This window comes from Lynx canadensis, chromosome B4 (assembly GCF_007474595.2).
Source record: "Lynx canadensis isolate LIC74 chromosome B4, mLynCan4.pri.v2, whole genome shotgun sequence".
Classification (NCBI taxonomy): Eukaryota; Metazoa; Chordata; class Mammalia; order Carnivora; family Felidae; genus Lynx; species Lynx canadensis.
This window is the reverse complement of record NC_044309.1, coordinates 347,221-368,686: the sequence shown is the minus strand read 5'-3', so window position 1 is coordinate 368,686 and position 21,466 is coordinate 347,221. Positions and strand designations below refer to the sequence as shown.

The 21,466-nt window shown below is 48.9% G+C and overlaps 1 protein-coding gene across 3 annotated transcripts in view; it reads left to right on the top strand.

Annotated features, from left to right (window-relative positions):
* Positions 1-21,466, top strand: part of DIP2C (disco interacting protein 2 homolog C) — a 411,195-nt gene that overhangs the window by 282,034 nt on the left and 107,695 nt on the right. For all 3 annotated transcript variants that reach the window (XM_030321072.1, XM_030321069.1, XM_032593812.1), the window contains exons 11-15: positions 4,894-5,004; positions 18,005-18,128; positions 18,423-18,532; positions 18,646-18,748; positions 20,453-20,517. In XM_030321072.1, coding sequence (XP_030176932.1) covers positions 4,894-5,004; positions 18,005-18,128; positions 18,423-18,532; positions 18,646-18,748; positions 20,453-20,517 — 513 coding nt within the window. The remainder of the gene's footprint in view (positions 1-4,893; positions 5,005-18,004; positions 18,129-18,422; positions 18,533-18,645; positions 18,749-20,452; positions 20,518-21,466) is intronic.

The following is a 21,466-nucleotide window of genomic DNA, read 5'->3' as shown; positions in this document are numbered from 1 at the left end:
AACATGGGGAAAGCTGCATAACACAGAATTTGGCAATGATTTTTTTACATGATACCAAAAACACCGTGGAACAAAAATAAAAACATAAATTGGATTTCATCAAAATAACTTCAGTGCACCAAAGGACATTATCGAGACTGAAAAAGAAACATACAAGATGGGAGAAAATATTGACGAATTCTATATCTGAGAAGAGGTTAGTATCCACACTATGCTAAAACAAACAAACAAAACATAAGTTTAAAAAATGGGCAGAGGACTTGAATAGACATTTCTCCAGAGAAGGTTTGCAGATGGCCAGTGAGCACCTGAAAAGACGCCCCATGTCACTGCTCGTTAGGGCGCTGCATGTTAAAACCACAGTGAGACCGCACTCCACAGCCATTGGGGTGGCCGTTGTCAGAAAGCAGAAAGTAAATGTTGGCAAGAATGAAGAAATTGAACCCCGGTGTGCTGCCACTGCAGAAAACAGTATGGCGGCTCCTTTAGAAATTGAACATAAATTACTGCTTGGTCCAACAGTTTCCCTTCCGTTTCAAAAGAACTGAAATCAGGGGCTTGAGCAGATAATAGCAACACCAGTGTTCATAGCAGCATTGTTCACAAAACCAAAAGGTGGCTGTAACTCAAGTGTCCATCGGCAGATGCACGGAGACACATAATAAAACACGATGGGCTCGAAGACTACGTGACATGGAATATGGCAGCTGCAAAGGACAAATGTACCAGGTACTTAGAGTAGTTAAATTCATGAAATCAGAAGGGTGATGGTAGCTAGGGGGCTGGCGGGGGCTGGGAAGTTCCTTAATTGGAGTGAGGCTTCAGTTTAGGAAGATGAGAAGGTCGGGAGATGGTTCTGGTTGTGAATGTACTTCATGCTGCTGAGCTGTGCACTTTATTTTCAAAATAAATTAATAAAATAAGTGAATGGTCAACGTTGTGTATGTTTTACCCCAATAAAAAATCAGTTGTACGCAATATCTCCCTTAACTATAATTTCATGGATAGTGTTAGTAGAGTGATTTCGTTAAAAATTCTTATAGAGCATGGCCTCCAGATTATTGAAGTTCCCTTAAAATAACAACTACAAAATAAACCACCTCTGTTCAGCTAAGATGTTAGTAGGAATTTGCGGGGCACAGTTTTGAGAAAATAAACTATGTAAAGAGGTTTGTCGGTAGAGGTTGGTTTGACTGTGTGAGGGAGACTACTTTTCTAAGTTATTTAAAACATTATTCATGTAGTTAATATCGGGCACATGTGTACAGATACTTTTATTAAATAAATATACACGACCATAGCAGTAAATTGATCATAAGCTTATGTTGCTATAAACGGAATTTTTTGCTCTCTTTGAAAATCACTTTTGAATAAAACATAATTTTCCCCAGAATAGTGAACATTCAGTCCTTAGCATAAAAATTTACATTTTGTGTGTGTGTGTGTGTGTGTGTGTGTGTGTGTGACCTTACTAATGTTGTTTGGGGAATTACCTTCTTGGGCTTCCGAAAAGGGCTTTATGTGCCTAAGCTGAATAGGGTTTGGGGATATCTAGTCAGAGCTTTGGAAGGCACGAAGGTGCGTCACATCTGAAGGGAGCCTGCCAGTTGTATTAAAATATAAATAGACACATTACTGATAATCAGCTTTTCTATAAAGGGAAAGTGATACAGATCCCCAAAAGAGGGGTAAGAGGTGGAGATGAACTATCTGGAAGGAGAGAGATGTTTTTCATTTTGAGGAGCATCTGGGGCCTGAGAAGTCTTCCCAGAGAGGAAAAGTGAGCCTGTGAGCTGTAGGCTAGGCTCCAGGAAAGCATGGGAAGGAGCTGACGTGGGAAGTGTGTGCAGCAGCTCCTGGTGTGAAGAGCGCTGAAGGCAAGCTGGCCGAGGGGCATCCCTTTACCAAGAGGAGACCCTCCGAAGCGCGGCGGTGGGTTGCGCCTTTGCCTCTTGGTTTGTGGATGCCTGCTGTGCCCTGTGGGGGATTCGGTCCAATGACATCTCAAGGAATCCGTGGAGGAGCGAATACAGGGGAGCTGTGTGGGTCCCTCAGAACCAAGCACCTGCGTGTGTGCGTTGCACGGGAATCACTGTGGAGCCGCCAGTAAGACAGGGCTTGTGACCGACTCAGAAACGGAAGCAAGACTTAACAGGAATGACTGAAGTACAGACTCCCCTTCCTTAAACTGCAAAACAAAACAGCAACAAACCTTCAGTTTTTATTCTGAGCCTTCAGAGGTATCTGACCCTCCCTGTCCCTTACTTTTATATCATCGAGAGATACAATATACAGTTTCATAGTCTGCTTTTATTCACTTTACGTTGTAACTAAACGTTTCATCCTATTTAACACGATTCTGCCAGGTTTATACAGTGTGGCCTCACCAGCATGAGCTGCAGCAACAAAGCAGTGGGAACTTGCAGTCCCAGGTTCGGTTGATCTTCCTTTGAACGGAGCCGGAGTGGCAGCCAGACCTTGTTCCCAGTCTGGGGGTGCCCCGTCTTCTCGCTCTCGGTTCTGTGCTCCTGGCGGGGACTCCCGCATCCAGAGCAGGTGCTCCAAGAAGACTAACAAGTCGGTGTTTAACTGGTCCTTTGTGAATAGGTGCATCCGTTGGTTTGGGATGGAACAGCAGTATGTCCTGTGTTTCCCTGCAGTTTGAACGACTTCCTCAAACATGTTGGTCCGTTTCAGGGAGAGACGTCTTGTGGCGGCGGCACCCGGAAGCTCACAGATACTCACCCGGAAGGCTCAGTGTTGCCCTGCCAGACCCACATCTAAAACCTGTTGCTCTCAGCTCAGCTGCCGCTTGAAGGCAGAGCCCCTACAGCTACTGCAATCCTCACACACTTTGTTAAGATAATTGCTGACGGTTCATATGTGTACGTGTGCAAGTCAGTTACTTCTGGAAAGCCCTGCTCACGGCTGAGTGCTGTCAGGATGGAGTAAGTTGACATAAGCAACGGTTACCTCTCAGGGTTCTCAAACACAGTCGTCGGTAGTGCAGAATGGCTTTTGCTGGCCTTATGGGGTCATGTATCTCTCATTTAGCTGATTTCAGTGAACTGCAGGAATGCTGCATGGAAAGGAAACCTTCATTGAATCCCAAGCTGATTTCTTCCCCACCTGCTATCCTGTGTCGCTAAGTTTCAAACATGGACAAATTTACGATGTGGCCTCTTCTGTTCTCAGCTGCCATCTGCGTCCCTTCACACCAACCTGCTTATTTGTATATTGAAATTGAGTGTGTTACCCAGCTGCTCCTGGAAAAACTGGCAACTTCTGGTTAGGACATTTTGAGAGACAAAATTGGTTAAATTCCTGAATGAGTCATGCAGAAGCGACCTGTGCGTGTTAAGTCATGGGATCTGGGTGCCTGTGAACACGCAGCAAACTTGTCCACAAGGGGGGAGTGGGACCCCGATGCCCAATCAGGACGTGGGGGTGGCGCGGGCTACGGCAGGAGCGGGGTCTGCAGGGCGGAGCGGGCAGCGCAGACACGCAGCCACGGGACAGCTACCGCGGTGTCCTGAGGAGGCGGTCTGCCCGAGAGGTGGGCACGTACACGGCAGACCCTGGGACAGGCCCCGGACGGACTCACGTGGGATGACGTACGTGTTAAGTCGTGGGCGCTGACAGGGGCGTCTTGACAAACGTCCAGTAAAAAATGCAGCGATAAAAACCAAACAGTACTGCAGCAAGAAGTCTTTGCATCAAGCGTAAGAGTTAATGCCGTCAAGTATATTTAAGATCCATCCTGATTTTAGGGTACTTGTCAAAACACTGATGGGCTGAATAGGCTAACAGGTAAAAAGGGGAACGAAAAGCATTTCACGTGAGGAAGAATAATTACAAGCCATCCCGTGGAAAGATCATTCAACGTTAAGATAACCTCAGGCCTATCAGAAAACATTTTAGAAATCACATTACCCGGGGCACCTGGATGGCTCAGTCAGTTAAGCGTCAGACTCTGGATTCCGGCTCAGGCCACGATCCCGGGGTGATGGGATCAGGCTCTGTGCTGGGCTCTGCGCTGGCTGGCAGCACGGAGCCTGCTTGGGATGCTCCTTCTCCCTCTGTGAGCTCGTCCCCTGCTCTTGCATGCACAGGCTGTTTCTCTTTCTCAAGATAAGTAAACTTTAAAAAAAAGTCCTACTACTCCAGGTAATTTAAATCAGCCCACCTCTTGTAACTCCAAGATTATTGTGCTTTTCGTCCCTAAGGCCGAGCAGGAAGGCGGTGGGTGGAACCGGGGCAGCAGGCGTTCGTGGAGCCTCATCTGTGAGGGTGCCACGGATGGACTGACAGCCCCGGCTGGCTGGCATTCACGGCCGTGTGCTGTGCGCCGGGCCTCGCACCGAGCCCTCACCACCTTCTCTGTGACCTTCACCGCAGCACTAGGACGTAGGCAGGAAAACTGAGGCCTGGAGGGGCTGATACTGACCTCGGACCAGGATGGAACCCTGTGGTCAGCGCCCTGCCAGCCTTGCCCAAGTGAGGAAGCACACGGCGCTCGGTCACCCCTGTGAAGGCTACGTGGAAACACGAGTTCTTACCGAGCCCAGCGAGGGTGGTGCGGTTCACCCTGTGTTAAGTACGTGGCAGGAAGATGACGAGCGGAACGTCCGGGTGGTTGTCTTCTGGGGGCAGCGTTAGGAAGGACTGTGGGCGATACGTGTCGCTTCCACATGAATCAAAGGGAAAGTACACGGTACTTGAATGCATCTTGCTGAAGGGTAGTTTTAAGCGTGCACCTAATTTTTGTTCAGCCTCTGTTCTCACGGAGAACATGAGCCCTGCTGCCCATGGCGGTTTGCATCGTTTTTCGGTATTTTGAAAGCTGGCGGCATCGATTTGCTGGTTAATCCCTCCTGCTCTGTGTCTGTGCAGGTGGCGCTGGTGTTCCCCAACAATGACCCTGCCGCGTCCATGGTGGCCTTCTACGGCTGCCTGCTGGCTGAAGTTGTTCCCGTGCCCATCGAAGTGCCACTCACCAGAAAGGTAAAGAGTGTGCTGTCGCCAGCAGGGAGGGTCCGGCTGGGCCGCAGCGGAACGTTCTGTGGTGAAGTCAGAATGTGTAGGTGGCTGGTTTTTAAGTGGCTCTTTATCTCAGCGGGAGGTGGACCGAGCAGCACAGAGGTGTTTTTGTCATTGGGGAGGCTCTACAGGTTCTCGTCACTTGTGTCAGTCGAGGGGACGGTTACTGGGTGCGCAGCTCAGTGGCAGGATGAAGCAGCAGCTTTTCAGGGGTGGGGCTGCCGCACCCCGGCCTTCGAGCGCTGATGGGGGGCCGTTTGAGACGGTGGCACAGGGGGATGCAGAGCTGGCCTCTTCCCCTGGCCCCGCGGCTGCGGCTGAGTGTGGAGCGACTCCCTGTGCAGAACACCCAAGAACCCGCTGACCAGCTCCTCCATTTCAAGGGAGACGGGATTGGGGGGGCCGAGGCAGGGACACTGTCTCACCAGATGCCCCAGCCCTGCACTGCCACCACACACAGGGGGAGTCTCACACATTCAGAGCTCCTCCTTGGGTGGGGTGTTCACGTCACCCATTAGGCATTTCAGCCCTTGGGGCCTGCACCAGAGAGATGAACCTCCAGAACATCTGCCTTTGGAAATACTGGGGCTTGTGTCCAGCACACCCACGGGACTCATGCTCCACTCGCTTGTCCCAAGGCCCAGCACAGAAGCAGCAGTTTAGAAAGTGATTCCACTGTGTGTGAAGAGGGTTCATTTGCTGACCCTAAAGCATCTGCCAGAGGGGCAGGGGCCTGCCGGAACTCCCATCTGGGGATAGAGGTGCTGATGGGGACCATTTCTGCACGTTGCTTCTACCTTGCTAGTGCTGTTCTGCTACAGCCGACAGATGCACCCCAGCCCCGTGCCCTCCTCCTGCATCACCGAAGCCAGTGAGCGTGCTGCAGCCCCACACTTGCCTCCTGCCTTGCTAGAGCTGCAGGTGCCCATAGACCGCACAGGGATACCCATGCACGCCTGGCACTGGGAGCCAGGGGCTAGGACACCTGGGCCCCGTAGGTCTGTGTCATGGGGAGAGACTGTTCTTGACAGATGGCTTGCGGGGCACCGCACAGACGACAGACTGAAACACAGCCCAGGCTTTCTGGGAGGAAGGTCTGTTTACCTGTCCTGGGGCGCAGTACCTGTCCTGGGGCACAGGTTATCTGTCCTGGGGCACAGCCTGAGGTACAGGCTTCAGGTTTGTCACATCTAGAGACTGTGGAGGTGCTCCCAGGGAACGTGGACAGGGGGACAACTTTGCACTTCCCCTTGACTGTGCTCTAGTTCACTGGCACCTCCATGAAAGGAGCCCTAATTTTTGCAACTGTAACCAGGAGACACCTCCAGACATCCTGGTCTGGAGGCCAGCAGGATTTAGGACTGTGGTCCCACAAGCTGTATGTATACACATGCTTTAAAAGCTGCTGCCTGGGGCGCCTGGGTGGCGCAGTCGGTTAAGCGTCCGACTTCAGCCAGGTCACGATCTCGCGGTCCGTGAGTTCGAGCCCCGCGTCAGGCTCTGGGCTGATGGCTCGGAGCCTGGAGCCTGTTTCCGATTCTGTGTCTCCCTCTCTCTCTGCCCCTCCCCCGTTCATGCTCTGTCTCTCTCTGTCCCAAAAATAAATAAAAACGTTGAAAAAAAAATTAAAAAAAAAAAAAAAAAAAAAAAAAAAAAAAAAAAAAGCTGCTGCCTGAGGGCCTGGCTGCCAGTCAGCCTGTAACGAGTGCTCAGTGGGATCCCTCCCTTTGGAACTTGGACAGGTCTCGACACGCCCTTAACAGTGGGAACATATCTGGAGTACAGTTGGCTGCGTAGACAACCAGAAGGGTTCAGGAGACAACCAAGGGCAAGGCTGAACGAGGAGATTCATTACTTCCACAGCCCACTCCTTCCAGACTGGGAGAGGTACCTGCTGCACTTAATACAGAGAGGCCAACAAAACGAGCAGACAGACGAACGTGTTCCAGAAGAAAGAACAAGATAGAACCTTAATGAACAGAGATAAATACTTTAGCTAATTAGGAGTTCAAAGTAATGGTTATGAGGAAGCTCACAGAGCTCAGGAGAAGGAAGGATGAACACACAACTTCAACGGGGAAATGGAAAATGGGAGGGAATACCACTTAGGTCAAGCCACTTCAGATACAGTAAAGTGGGGCGTCTGGTGGCTTAGCCGGTTGAGTGTCCAACTTCAGCTCAGGTCATGATCTCACGGTTTCTGTGTTGGAGCCCTGTGTCGGGCATGTGCTGACAGCTCAGAGCCTGGAGCCTGCTTGACATTCTGTGTCTCCCTCTCTCTCTGCCCCTCCCCTACTTGTGTGTTTTCTCTGTGTGTGTGTGTGTGTGTGTGTGTGTGTGTGTGTGTCTCTTTCTCTCTCAAAAAATAAACATTAAAGTTTTTTTTAATTAAAAGATAGAAAAGAATACAGTAATGGAACTGAAGAATGCCCTGTGAAGTTCCCACTAGAAAAAAACAGAAGGAAGCAGCAGCCATCAAGAAGACAGAACAATAGACCTCACATAGAGCAGCAAAAAGAAACCAGGAAAAATTTAAGATAGCTTGAGGGACCTGTAGGACGGCATCAATCAGAACAGCGTTCACAATATGTGTGTCACAGAAAAGAAAGAGAGAAAGGAACAGAAAACGTTCCTAACCTCGGGAGAGAAACAGACATCCAGGTCCATGGAGCCTGGAGAGCTGTCAGTAAGATGAATCCAAGGAGTTCACACCAAGACATGTTATAATTAAAATGTCAGAGGCTAACGAGAGAATCTTAAGAGCAGCAGGAGAAAAACAACTTGTTCCATACAAGGAAACAGCTAAGATGGTCAGCACATTTTCAGCAGAAACCTTGCAGCCCAGAAGGGAGCGGCAGGATATACTCAAAGTACTGAAAAGAAAACCTACAACCAAGAATACTCTGCCCAGCAAGGGCCGTCATTCAGAATTGAAGGAGGGATAGTTTTCCAGACAAGCAAACCGTAAAGGAGCTCATTGCCACTAAACGGGCCGTGGGAGAAATGTTACAGTGAGAGGGCCTTGATTAGTAGCAAAATACGAGAGAGTATAAATCTCATTGGTAAAGGTAAATGTACAGTAAAGGTAATGGATTAATTACTTACTAAACTAGAATGAAGGTTAAAAAGACAAAAGTAGTAAAAATCAGGAAAACTATGATACTTAGTTACGGGATACACAACATGAAAAGATATAAATGTAACATCAAAACATTAATTGTGGGGAGGGCAGGTAAAAACTCAAGAGTTTTAGAGTATGTTCAAACTTAATATATAAATACACACACACACACACACACAAGATTAAACGTGTGTGTGTGTATAGGCTGTTATGTGTGAGTCTTATGGTGACCAAAAAGCAAATACCTCTAATAGATACACAAAATACAAAGGGAAAGAAATCTAAGTGTAATACTAAAGAAAGTCATCAAACCACAAAAAAGCGAAGAAGAGAGGAACAGAGAGGCCCAACTAAAAGAAAAACCAGAAAACAATTACCAAAATGGCAATAAGTACATACTTATCAATAATTACTTTAAATGTAAAAGAACTAAATTCTCTGATCGAGACACAGAGTGGGCTAATGGGAAAAAACAAAAACAATTGATCTGCTGCCTACAAGAGGCTCCATTCAGATGTAAGGACGCACACAGAGGAAAGTGAGGGGTTGCAGAAAGATACTCCACAGAAGCGGGGACGTAAAGGAAGATGACTAGCTGTAGTTCTATCAGACAAAACACACTTTAAACCAAAGACTGTAATAAGAGACAAAGAAGGGGAGATACTTAATGATGAAAGGATCAGTCCACTGAGAAGACACAGCATTTGTAGACATTTATGTACCCAATATGGAAGCACCTAAATCTATGAAGCAAATATTAACAGACCTAAAGGGAGACATGCAATTCAGTAGTAGTAGGGACGTCAATACCCCACTGACATCAGTGGACTTAATTTATACTGAACACTCCGTCCATTAGCAATAGAATACACATTCTTCTCAAGGGCATTTCCAGTGTTCTCCAGGATAGATCACATGTTAGGCCACAAAACAAGTCTCAATAAATCAAAGAAGGCTGAAATTCTATCAAGCATCTTTTCTGACCCATAATGGTATGAAAGTAGAAGTCAGTCAGTTACAGGGAGAAAACTGGAAATTTCACAGATATGTGGATTTTATGCAGCATGCTTCTGAACAACCAGTAGGTCAATGAAGAAATCAAAGGAAAAGTCAAGAAACAGCTTGAGACTAACTTAAACGGTAGCAGAACATATGAAACCTTCAAAGCTCAGCAGAAGTGGTTCTAAAAAGAAAGGTTACAGCAATACAGGCCTACCTCAGTCCATCAGAAAAATCTCTAATCTAATGTGAAACTTTCAGGAACTAGAAAAAAAAAGCAAATGAAGCCCAGCTAGTAGAAGGAAGTAGCAACGATCATTGTGGGAATACATGATATAGAGACTAAAAAGAATATAGAAAAACAAAATCAGTGACACCATGAAGCTGATTCTTTCAAAAGATAAACAAAATTCATACACCTTTAGCTAGACTCAGCAAGAAAACAAGAGAACAGGACTCAAATATAATCAGAAATGAAACAGAAGTTATAACTGATGCCACAGAAAAAGGGTTAGGGGATACCACCATGAATAACTATATGCCAACAAATTGGACTCCTAGAATTGGATAAATTCCATAAATGTACACTCTTCCAAGGCTGAATCATGAAGAAGTAGAAAATCTGAATACGGGTTAGTAGTAAGTAGATTGACTCAGTTATCAAAAACCTCCAGTAAACAGAAGTCCAGGATCATCAGATGGCTTCACTGGTGAATTCTGCCAAACATTCAGAAAGATTTAATACCTCTCCTTCTCAAACTCTTCCAAAAAATTGAGAGCAGAGGAAACTTTCAAATTCATTTTTACAAGATCAGTGTTGCCCTGATACCAACACCAGGCAAGGATACCATAAGAAAATAAGATTACAGGCCAAATATCCTTGATGAACATAGTTGCAAAAATTCTCAACAAAATATTCGCAAACAGAGCTCAATAACATGTTAAAAGGATCATATTCCATAAGTTAGTGGGATTTATTTCAGTGATGCACAAATGGACCAACATTTGTGAATCAATCAATGTGATATACCACACCAACAAAATGAAAGATAATCATATGATCATAGACACAGAAAAAGCACTAGCAAAATTCGACATTCTTTTTTTTAAAGTTTTTATTTAAATTCCTGTTAACATATAGTGTCATGTCAATTTCAGGTGTACAGTGTAGCGATTCAACACTTCATACGACACCCAGTGCTCATCACAACAAGCTCGCTCCTTAATCCCCATCACGTTTCCCCCACTCCCCCACCTACCTCCCCACTGATAACACCATCAGTGTGTCCTCTGTAATTGAGAGTCTCAGTCTTGGTTTGCCCTGACAAGACCCCCCTCTTTTTTTCCCTTTGTTTTATTTCTTCAATTCCACGTAGGAGTGAAATCATACGGTATTGTGTTTTTCTGGCTTCACTTGGCATAATGATCTCTGGCTCTATCCATGCCATTGAAAAGGGCAAGTTTCATTCTTATGACTAATTTTCCATTGCATATATGTATATATATACCCCATCTTCTTTATCATCCATCAGTTGATGGACACTTGGGCTGTTTCCATAGTTTGGCTATTGTAGATAATGCTGCTGTAAACATAGGGGTGCATGTATCCCTTTGAATTAGTGTTTTTGTATTTTGGGGGGTGAATACCCAGTAGTGTGATTACTGCATCATAGGGTAGTTTTGTTTTTAGCTTTGAGACTTCCATAGCTTTAGCTTTTAATTTGCATACTGTTTTCCAGAGCGGCTACACCAGTTTGCATTCCCACTAACAGTGCAAGAAGGTTTCCCTTTCTCTACATCCTTGCCAACACCTGTTGTTTCGTGTGTTGTTGATTTCAGCCATTCTGACAGGTGTGAGGTGGTATCTCATTGTAGTTTTGATTTGCATTCCCCTGATGACCAGTGATGTTGAGCATCTTTTCTTGTGTCTGTTGGCATCTGGATGTCATCTTTGGAGAGATGTCTATTCGTCAACATTCATTTTTTTGAGTAAAGAAAGTCAACAAAGTGAGTATAAAGGGAATGTACTTCGACATAATAAAGGCCATATATGACAAGCCCACAGCTAACCTTTCATTCAGTTGTGAAAAGCTGTAAGTTTTTCTTCTAAGATCAACTCATTCTTGCCGTTTCTATTCAACATAGTATCGGAAGTCCTGGGCATAGCAGTTAGGCAAGAAAAAGATGTAAAATGGCATTCAATTACTAAGGAACAAGTAAAACTATCTCTATTTGAGGATGACATGATTTTATATATAGAAAACAATAAAGACTCCCCCCCCCCCCAAAAACTCAGAACTTTTTAGTGAATTGAGTAAAGTTGCAGGATAGAAAATCAGCATATAAAAATTGGTTGCATTTCTATACACTAACGGTGAACTATCAGAGAAATTAAGAAAACAATCTCATTTATAGTTACATCAAAAAGAACAACATATCTAGGAATAAATTTAACCAAGGAAGTGGAAATACTCTGAAAATTATAAGACCTTGGTGAACGAAATGAAGACACACACACACAATGAACGGAAAGACATTCCATACTTGGGGATTGAGAGAAGTAATATTGTTAAAATGTCTGTATTACCTAAAGCAATCTACAGTATTCAGCACAATCCCTATTAAAATTCCAATGGCACTCAATCTAACTGTTCACAGAAATAGAAAAAACATTCCAAAAATTTGTATGGAACTACAGGAGAACCCAAATGGCCAAAACAATCTTGAGTAACAAGGGCAAAGCTGGGGACACCTGGCTTCCTGGTCTCAAGCTCTATTACAAAGCTTTAGTAATTAAAACAGTATGGACACATAGGTCAGTGGAATAAAATAGCCCAGAAATAAACCCACACATACATGGTCAATTTAGGACAGAAGATCCAAGAATACACGACAGGGAAAGGACAGTCTCTTCAATAAATGATGTTGGGGAAGTTGGACAGCTATGAGCCAAAGGATGAAACTAGACTCTCATCTTACCCCATACACAAAAATTAACTCAAAATGGATTAAAGACTTGAATGTAAGACCTGAAACCGTAAAACTTCTAGAAGAAAACATAGGCAGTAAGTTCCTTGACATCAGTCTTGGGATGATTTTTTGGATTTGACACCAAAAGCAAAGGCAACAGAAGCAAAAACACACAAGTGGGACCACATCAAACTAAAAATCTTGTGCACAGCTGAGGAAACCATCCACCGTCAACCTACAGAATGGAAAGAAATTCTTGTACATTGTGCATCTGATAAGGGATTAATATCTAACATACATGAAGAATTCATACCACTTAATAGCAAGAGAATCCGATTAAAAAATAGAAGATCCGAATAGACGTTTTTCCAGAGGAGACACACACGCACACACACATAGGCACAAAGATGCTCAACATCACTAATCATCATAGAAATAGAAACCAAAACCACAATGAGGTCTCACCTCATACCTATTAAAATGGCTAATATCAAAAAGACAAGAAATAGCAAGTAATAGCAACTACTAAAGTGCCTCAAAAAATTAAAAATAGTATTACCTTATGATCCAGCAGTTACGCTAGGTATTTTTCTAAACAAAGGTATAAGCACTAATTCAAAAAGATACATACACCAAATATTCATTGCAACATTATTTGTAATCAGATACGGAAACAACCCGAGTGTCCATCAATGGATGAATGGATAAAGAAGAGATTATATATGTATACCAACGGAATATTACTCAACCATAAAAAAGAATGAAACCTTGCCATTTACAATGACATGAAGGGACCCTGAAGGTATTATGTTAAGTGAAGTGAGTCAGACAGAGAAAGACAAACACCATGTGATTTCTCTTAAATATGGAATCTAAGAAAACAAATGGACAACCAGAACTTAAAGAAACACAACAGACGGTGGATGCCAGTGGTGGTGGTTGTGGGGTGGGTGAAATGGCTGAAGGGAGTGAAGAAGTACAAACTTCCAGTAATAAAGAAGTCATGGGGGTATAGTCACAATGGTGACCACATTCAGCGATACTTCATGCACATTTGAAAGTTGCCAAGAGAGTAAATCTTAAAAGTTCTCAACTTTTTTTGTGTATTGGTAATTTTGCAGTATATACAAATATTGAATCATCATGTTATACACCTAAAACTGCTGGAATGTTATATGTCAATTATATCTGAACCTTTTGAAAAAAGAACACTGAGCCTAGTGATCTGTCAATAACTATGTGTTTGAATATCTCATTCCTCAGTGTCATTACACTAGAAATCTGGATAAATGAGAGGGTTTTGATTTTATTTTGGGGGATGTTGGTTGTTGCTTACGTTTTGGTGTTTGGACGTGATTGAGTCCCATGTTCACTATGATTTGTCAGATGTAATTCCAAATCTTGCTCTCACAGTGTATTCGAAAATAAGAAACATATGTTGTACATACCCCACATATCAGTGTCAGGTTTTTTGTCCAAGGCTTACTTGCAAGTGCTTGTTGCCAGCGTTCCAGGCTCCACCCCCGAGTCCTATGATATTCACAATGGAGAAATGTGGAAGAGTTTGGGGACTGAGTGAATGGATAGCCACGTTCTTCTAAGCGATTCTTTGGCACTGTGGTAAATTCCACTACGGTTCACCTGAAAGCCTACTTGGGGCATATGATGCTCCTCCTTCAATTGATATTAAATTCAGTGGGTTGAGGTCTTTTGGAAATGCAAAGGGCTGGTTTCCTGACTTCAAGGCTCAAAGCCCTCTGAGTTCTGTCGTCAATAGTGTCAAAACGATAATCTGGAAGAATTTGTAGGTTGCTGTTCGTACAGAGACTGGCTCTTAGCACTGCAATAACCAGATGGTTATCTCTGTGATGTTCTCATGTGATCAGTTGCTATTATTTATGTGCTTGTCATCACATAGAGGGTTTAGACTTTTCTACTTAAGTCTATAGCCTGATGTCTCCCAAAGCAGAGCTGGTTTGCAGAGGAAAATCACGTGAACAAAGAGACACGTGCCTCTGCCCTTTGGGTCACGTGATGACACAAGCACGTCATTTCAAATACTGCTGATGCAAACGTGTGCCACCGTATAACATTTCTTAATACACACTTGGATGTATATTAAATGAATAAACATTATTCATTTGAATAAGGAGGTTAAGTATCCTTTGGATGTTTGACAGGCACGTAAGCGGTTCACTTTAATTGTACTGGAAACCTTCCTAACTGTGTGAGTATTAGGTTACTGCAGTAATAATCAACGGGAGAGGAGATGTCATTAGGTGTGTTCTATCCTAGGCCCTGGGGCCCAACCATCCCCTTTGAGGCTGAGAGCTCTTAGTGGCAAGCCTGGTGGTTCGGCAAGGGTCCGTGCAGGTGTGAGCACCCACAAGCGAGCTCTGCTGGTACAGGCGTGGGCAGGGGAGTACAGTCTCACCTGTGCCGTGTTGGCCCTGCTGGGACTGGGCTGCCTACTGTCTTGGGCATGTAGGCTGCGACCTGCCAGGTGGTGTGCCCTCACCTCCCCAGCCCACGGAGACCCTCGGGTTATCGGCCTGAAGCAGGGGACCAGAAGGCACTCGTCAGAAGAAGATGCTGGGTTCCTCCGTCCATAGAGCATTTTCTGCTGGGAAACGGGACCGGGAGATGACTTTGTCTCAGTGAAGCCAGAAGCTGCGTGCCAGGCCTCGGGCTCTGAGCTCAGAACATGACATTCGTGCCTTGGAAGACTTTTCTTAGTTTTGAACAGAAGACCACATTGGTCCTTTGCAGGTCAGCATGGGGTAAGGTGTGCACGGAAGCGTAGGTGACGGAGTCGCACACTTGCTCTGCCAGTTCTGTGCCGCTGGGTTTGCCACGAAGGGCCTAATGAGAGCCGTTTTCTAAATCCTGAATGTTGTTTGATGGGCTGAACAATTTAGTGTCCCGTGTGTTTCTTCACTCTCCCTCCTAGTTCTTGGGTGGGAGGAGAAAGCTCCCCTTTCTGTGAGGGGTTTGCAGTAGGAAGGGCTGGAGTTCCTGGATGATTTGGCCAGGGGGTGTGGGGGAGCCAGAGGGGAGCCTCCAGGGGCCTCCTGAGATGGGCCTGGCAGGGTCGCAGCAGAGCTAGGACAGCCTGGCGCTGTCGCCCTCCTGAGGCGGCTGCGCTTCGGTTCAAGCGGCTGTGTGCAGGGAGGCTCTGTCGGCCCGCGAGCAGGCCCAGCCCACAGTCCCCCTCTGCCGACACGACACGGGCTGCGCCTCAGGCATGCAAATCTTACAGGAGAGTGGCAGGCTGTTAGGAGGGGCCAAACTGTGCGTGTTCCAAAGTACCACGGGACCGGAGACACAACGGCCATGGGCCACGGGCATCGGCGGCACCGTGCATGTGTGAGACGCCTTTGCGCTTCCGTCCTGCTCCACCTGCTGAGAGCCAAGGAGCTGCTCAGCTGGCACAGGACAAACTTGGATAAACACAAGCCTCGTGGTGAGGGGCCCCAGACGCAGAGTGAGTTCACGAAAGGGACTTTTCTGTGAGCCGTCCTCGCATTTGTTACACCCTTCTGTGTGTGAGATTGCTGCTTCCTGCGTGGGAGGCTGGGGCGGAGCAGACCCTGGTTGGGACGTGTCCAGCCTGGCCTGGTGGGTGCTCCAGGGGTCGTCGGAGAGACCGGGAGGCTTCCCACGAGGCGACGTAACGTGGCACCTCTCTGTTGCAAGAGGGTTGGAGGTGGCAGGCTGAAGTCAGGTGCGGTCTGGCTTCTCTTGACGAGCCAGAAAGAATCGTCGTCAGGATTTTGTGACCGGGGAGGTGGTCACCGGCTGCCCTGACAGCACAGCTCTTGAGAGGGTGGAGCCCCAACCGAACCGAGGAGGAACCACGGGCCGGGCGTGTGGGCCTTCCCTGGGAAGGTGCACACGGAGCGCCGAGTCGGGGCCAGAGTGCACAGGCTTCGTTCAGTCTCCCTGAGACGGGACGGCAGCTTCCCGAAGCCAGCGGCAGGTCGGGCCGCCTGGAGGCAGCTCTTTCCGCAGGCTGGGCGGGAGGCCCCGTGTAGAGACGGGGCCCGGGGAGGACCGTGGCTCTGACGTGGTGTTGAGAGTGTGTCCACCCGCTCCGGGCTCTGGGGTCAAGCACGTTCAGCTTCAGCGTGTGAAGGAGACACACGGGCTTCTTCGGGAGCAGGCGATGGGGTCTCGTCTGCGTCGCTGGGGTTGGGTGGGCAGGGCTGTTTCTGCACAGCTGCCTGGCGCTCCAAGTAGGAATTTTCCAGGTGAAGAGGACAGAAGCCCCTTGGAGGTGAGGTCTGAATTTGGGGCTGAACTGTGGCATTCTGTCCATTACTCTTCTCATCTGCTGTCCCCTGCTGCTGCTTTATGTCAGCTGTCTCGTGTGTGTGAATGTGTCACTTTGAACATCAGTCTCGAGCGGGTTGTAGAAAGGGCGCAGGGGCGGTGTCTGCTGGGAAAACCGAGATGGGTTGCGAGCCCTTGGCACGGCCCTGGCAGGTCCCAGCCCACAGACCCGTGCTCACTCTCCTGAGCTGTTGGCTCATGTGGCTCTGAGGTAGCGAATTCCTGCTCACAAAGAAATGCCTCCCTGCCACCAGACGTGACCTCAGAACTTGTCTCGACGTTTGGCAACACGACCTCCAAATTCACGTTGGAGTATTAAAAACTCCACCTGAAAAAGCATTGCTTGAGGGAAAAGTACCGTGAGGGTCCTGAAACGGGAACATCCCTGTCCGTCGGGCGCCAGCCCCCTGCTCGCCTCTCTGCGCTACATGGGGTATCGGGAGGTTGGTGGTGCGATTCCGAGTGAGGAGACCTGGATTTCGCCGTAGGGTTAAACTATGAACCACTTGCTTGACAGGCTCGTTTGAAGACATCCGTGCTGCTGATTTTACCCACTGGAGACCCCGTCACCACACGCTTTCTTAGTGAGGCGTACGTGGGCGGAGCGACCGGAAGGCAGGGCTGGTCTGCCCACAAGCTTGCTGGGTTGTCCGCGGGTTCAGGAAGAGCCCGGTGGGAACAAACCAGGGTGGCCGGTTCACCGTGTTGTGATGTTTCAGTTGTAGGAATGTCAGCTCCTTGCCGGCTTTCGTTTTATTTTCTAAATCCTGGCTGGTGTGACTGTGGGGGTGAAGAAAGCCGGTTGAGCACACCTGCTGCGGGCAGCCAGATGTGGTCAGCAACAAAACCACAGGTTGGCGGCCCCTGGACCGCCTCTCCGAGGAAAGCTCCATCCCGTGGGGTCCGCGGGATGCCGTGCTCCTAAGTCAGTGCTGGTCATTTGGGGCTTCTGGTGCTCTGGCCCGCCAGCATCCGAGTCCTGCAGCAGGCGCCTGTCCGGCTGTGTCCTTGGTCACAGACGTACTCCGGGCGCACAAGGGTGGCAGGCCTTTTGGTTGGGAACGGGCGTCTAGTTCGCCCACAGTGGATGTCAACAGACACAGCAGGGCCCTGTGCTGTGAGTAAAGTCAGGCTCTGTGTTACGGAGGAAGACGAACCCTTTCTGCTCTCCACGACGGTTACGTTCTATGGTCATAGTCTTAGGGAACTGGAGGGAGATGTAGCAGCAGCTGTTTAAGGGACCCACTATGTGCCAGGCGCACACTGAGCACTGTCCACGCTCCTGCAGTTTATTCCTTGCAGCAGACCCACTCGAGGGCTCTGCTCTCACCCCATGGCACAGGTGAGGAAACTGAGGCTGAGTGACCTCGCCGTCCCGTTCGAGGTCACACAGCAGCAAGCGGCAACCGGGGCTGTGATCCCAGTTCTGCAGAGTCCGGGGAGGTTCCCTCCCTCCCAGAACCCAGGGACAAGGCCACGTCTTGCCAGGAGGGTACCCGTCCTTCCCGGCTTTGTGACTTCTGTGTCTGTCGCCTCTCCCAGGACGCAGGGAGCCAGCAGATCGGGTTCTTGCTTGGAAGCTGTGGAGTCACTGTGGCCTTGACGAGCGACGCCTGCCACAAAGGGCTGCCGAAAAGCCCAACCGGGGAGATCCCCCAGTTCAAAGGTAAGCCACAGCCAGGAGCCTAGTTGGGGGTCTGGCTCTTCACTCAGGAAGGTCCTGCGTCTCCCTGGACGTGCTCTTCTGCACACGGAACGCGATACGTCTGCTGCTGTCAGCCTGCCGTGTGACGTGGTTTACCCGGCAGCATGCGTGCTGTTGACGTTGTCTGTGGCTTGAGGAAGCACTGGCGATCCCCCCTGGCTCGTGTCACATGGGCCACAGGAAGGGGGAACGACGTGGCAAGCCTGGTTTCTGGGTAGTACGCCTCTCAGAGGGGTCTGTTTGTTTCTTTGCAAGGTTGGCCAAAGCTGCTGTGGTTTGTCACAGAGTCAAAGCATCTCTCCAAGCCCCCTCGAGATTGGTTCCCACACATCAAAGATGCCAACAACGATACCGCGTACATAGAGGTGAGTTGCGGCGCTGCCCACGGGCATCGAGCAGTTGGGCCGACCTTGGCCTGACTGGGGCAGCCGCGTTGCCCTCTCTGTACCCCTCTCTGCACGTCCCCATCTCATTTCAGTATAAGACCTGCAAGGACGGAAGCGTGCTCGGGGTGACCGTGACCAGGATCGCGCTGCTGACCCACTGCCAGGCCCTCACGCAGGCATGCGGCTACACGGAAGGTATGGGCGGGGCCCTGACCCAAGACTGCGTCCCTGGGAGGCTCGTGTCAGCTGCGGAGGGACTGAGTCACTCCCCCTGGTAACGGAAGGAGTGATGTCAGGTTTGCACGGAGCTCGGCAGGTGGTGCCTTCTTGTTGCCCTCGCTGGGCAGGGAGAGAGAGCTCTGGTGTCTCATCTCTCCAGGATGTGGGTCCTGATGGGATCAGACCCGCCCCATGACCTCACCGAACCCTCATGACCTTGGCAGAAGCCGTATTTCCAATGGCAGCCGTGCCGGTGTGCGGGCTTCCACCCGTGAACTCAGAGGGCACGGCTCAAGATAGTTAATTCTGTGGGTGTTCATGCCTGGGTGCAAGTTAGGGTCTCTGGGATCTTCAGAAAAAGCCCATGTTCAGCCCACCCCTAGCAGCTCAGGGAGAATCTCTGATGGGGATTCTGCGAGCTTCTCAGGGTGGGCAGCAGCTGCCGAGGGTGTGGTTTTTATGACGCACACTCCGTCTCCCGAACGGGACGGTCCTGGAGGCCAGGAGGTAGGTGACCAGAGGTAACCGTGGCCACGGTGCTGGCTGGGGCTCATAAAAGGCAGGGTCTGCCCAGGTAACCAGCTACCCCCTGGCTGGGGCTTCTGTGACCAAGGCCCTGCCCTGGGGACTTGGACGTGAGCGCAGCCCTGGGGCTGGTGCCTGAGGAAGCTGGTGGTGGCATCTGCGCTGCCCTGGGGGTTGGATGCTCCTCTCCTTCTCTGTCCCCAATGCCACTGGCAACGTCCCTCTGAAAAAACAATTCATTTGCGTCCTGGGGATGTTCTGGCTCACGTTTGGTCCCTAAACTAGTTTCCAAGGTACTTTCACCTTGAGACACGTGACTGCTAATCGTTTCTCACAGCCTCAGGACTTGTATTCCTTGTTCTGCTTTCTTGAAGGTCCAGGGCTGTCACTTTTACGGGTGCCAGAGAAAACACACACACACACACACACTGGCTCCTTATTTCTAAAGTGAAAATACTCGTAGGACGTGGAACAGAGGCTGTTTCCTTCACGCGGGGATGCCTGCCTTCTCTGTGAAGTGGGGTCAGGTGCACGATACCAAAGCTCTGGCGAGCAGCACAAGGACAGCGTACGGACCTAAGAGGAGGTGTCAGGAAATGCCCGGTGTCAAGTGTGGCTTCAGAAAAGTTTTTCCACGTAGCTTCCACGTGCCACCGTGGCCCTTGTTTTCAACTATGTATCGTCAGCAGCCTTTCTTCCCGCTTCACGAGGTGTCCCCCATAAACCTTGAACACTGTTCCGTCACCGTCCTTCCAAATCCCGTGCCTCCTTTATGACCCCAGCCACCCTGAGGCTTCTAGTGATGTGACGCCCTGCGTTTGCTGGAAAGCACTTCCCTTTCCTGGGGGATCCCACGATGGAAATGAAAAGAATCTTTAAAAAGTTACAGGCAGGGAGGGGCAGTAAGGACATAAATAGAAGGAATAAAATGTTTTAAGTGGCCTGTGAAGCCGTCGCTGTTAACTGATGTGTCAGGAGGCTAGAAACACTTTTCCAGGTGGGCAGCGTTTTTAAATGGGTTTGCAGGCTGCAGGATGTCTGCAGAGGTACTGGGAACCATGTTTCCAAGGTCCTGTACTGCCCCTGACATGATGTTGGGTTTTCTTTGCCCTTTGGGCTGTGCTACATGAAAATCTTCCGTTTTTATTTGTTCAGCGGAAACCATAGTGAATGTGTTGGATTTCAAGAAGGACGTTGGGCTCTGGCATGGCATCCTAACAGTAAGTGTGACCCTTCCCCTGTCCCCCCCGGGCCACAGCCAGAATTAGGGTCTGTACACACGGCCACTCGCCCAAGCCCCTCTCGCACTGGGGAGAAAAGCTGTTATTGCTGGAAGCTTTAAGCTGTCTGCTAATGTGACTTCCCAAGCCCAGGAAGCCTGCGGGAGTCAGCCGCTCACGGGAGTCACAACCCCCCCCCCCCCCCCCCGCCACCATACAGAGGTGCAGCTGTTGAGGAAACAGGGTATCTCTCTGCCCCCTTCTGGAATCACGACTGCGATGATGTTAGTCACATCTCCCGTCTGGGTCACTTTTCCTTTGCATTTGGTTTCACTCTGACACTGTTGTTCTTTTTCCTTTGTGTGAGTCAGTGCTTGTGAATATTTTGCAAACCTGCTTGGTTATGCCACAGGGGAAGCGCTTTACAGGTCCCCCTTGTGCTGACAGTTCCACTCCCGTCATAAAGAAATGCGTGCCGCCTCCTTGTGGGTGCTGCCTGGCCAGGGCGGGCAGTTCAGAGCTGCAGGCGCTTTGATGGAGACCCAGCCTGGTTATCTAAGGTCTGCACAGCCCTTGCAGGTGTGCATAGCTTAACTGCTGGAGCATCGCTGTGTCGGTTTCATAGGTGGGGATCTTTACTCCCCTGTTTGTAAGTTCCTTATGCTAAGCTTCATCTTTTCTGAGGTAGAAAATTCTAGGGGCTTTTGCACGAGTGATAGGATATGAGTAGGCGAAGTGTGATTTGTCTCCTCTTGGTGAGGGCACGTGAGCAGCACATGGACTGGAGGGTGGGCGCTCCGTGGGCTTCCCTGTGGTTGGTCTCTGCCTCTGGGTCCCGGGAGGTGCCAGCCTGGAGAAGCCAGGCTGCCCGTGTGCGCTCGCGAGGCGAGCAGGTATCGTGGGAGAGCGCGGGCTGCCTCACCCCAGCCGATGCCAGTCCTGCCTTCTG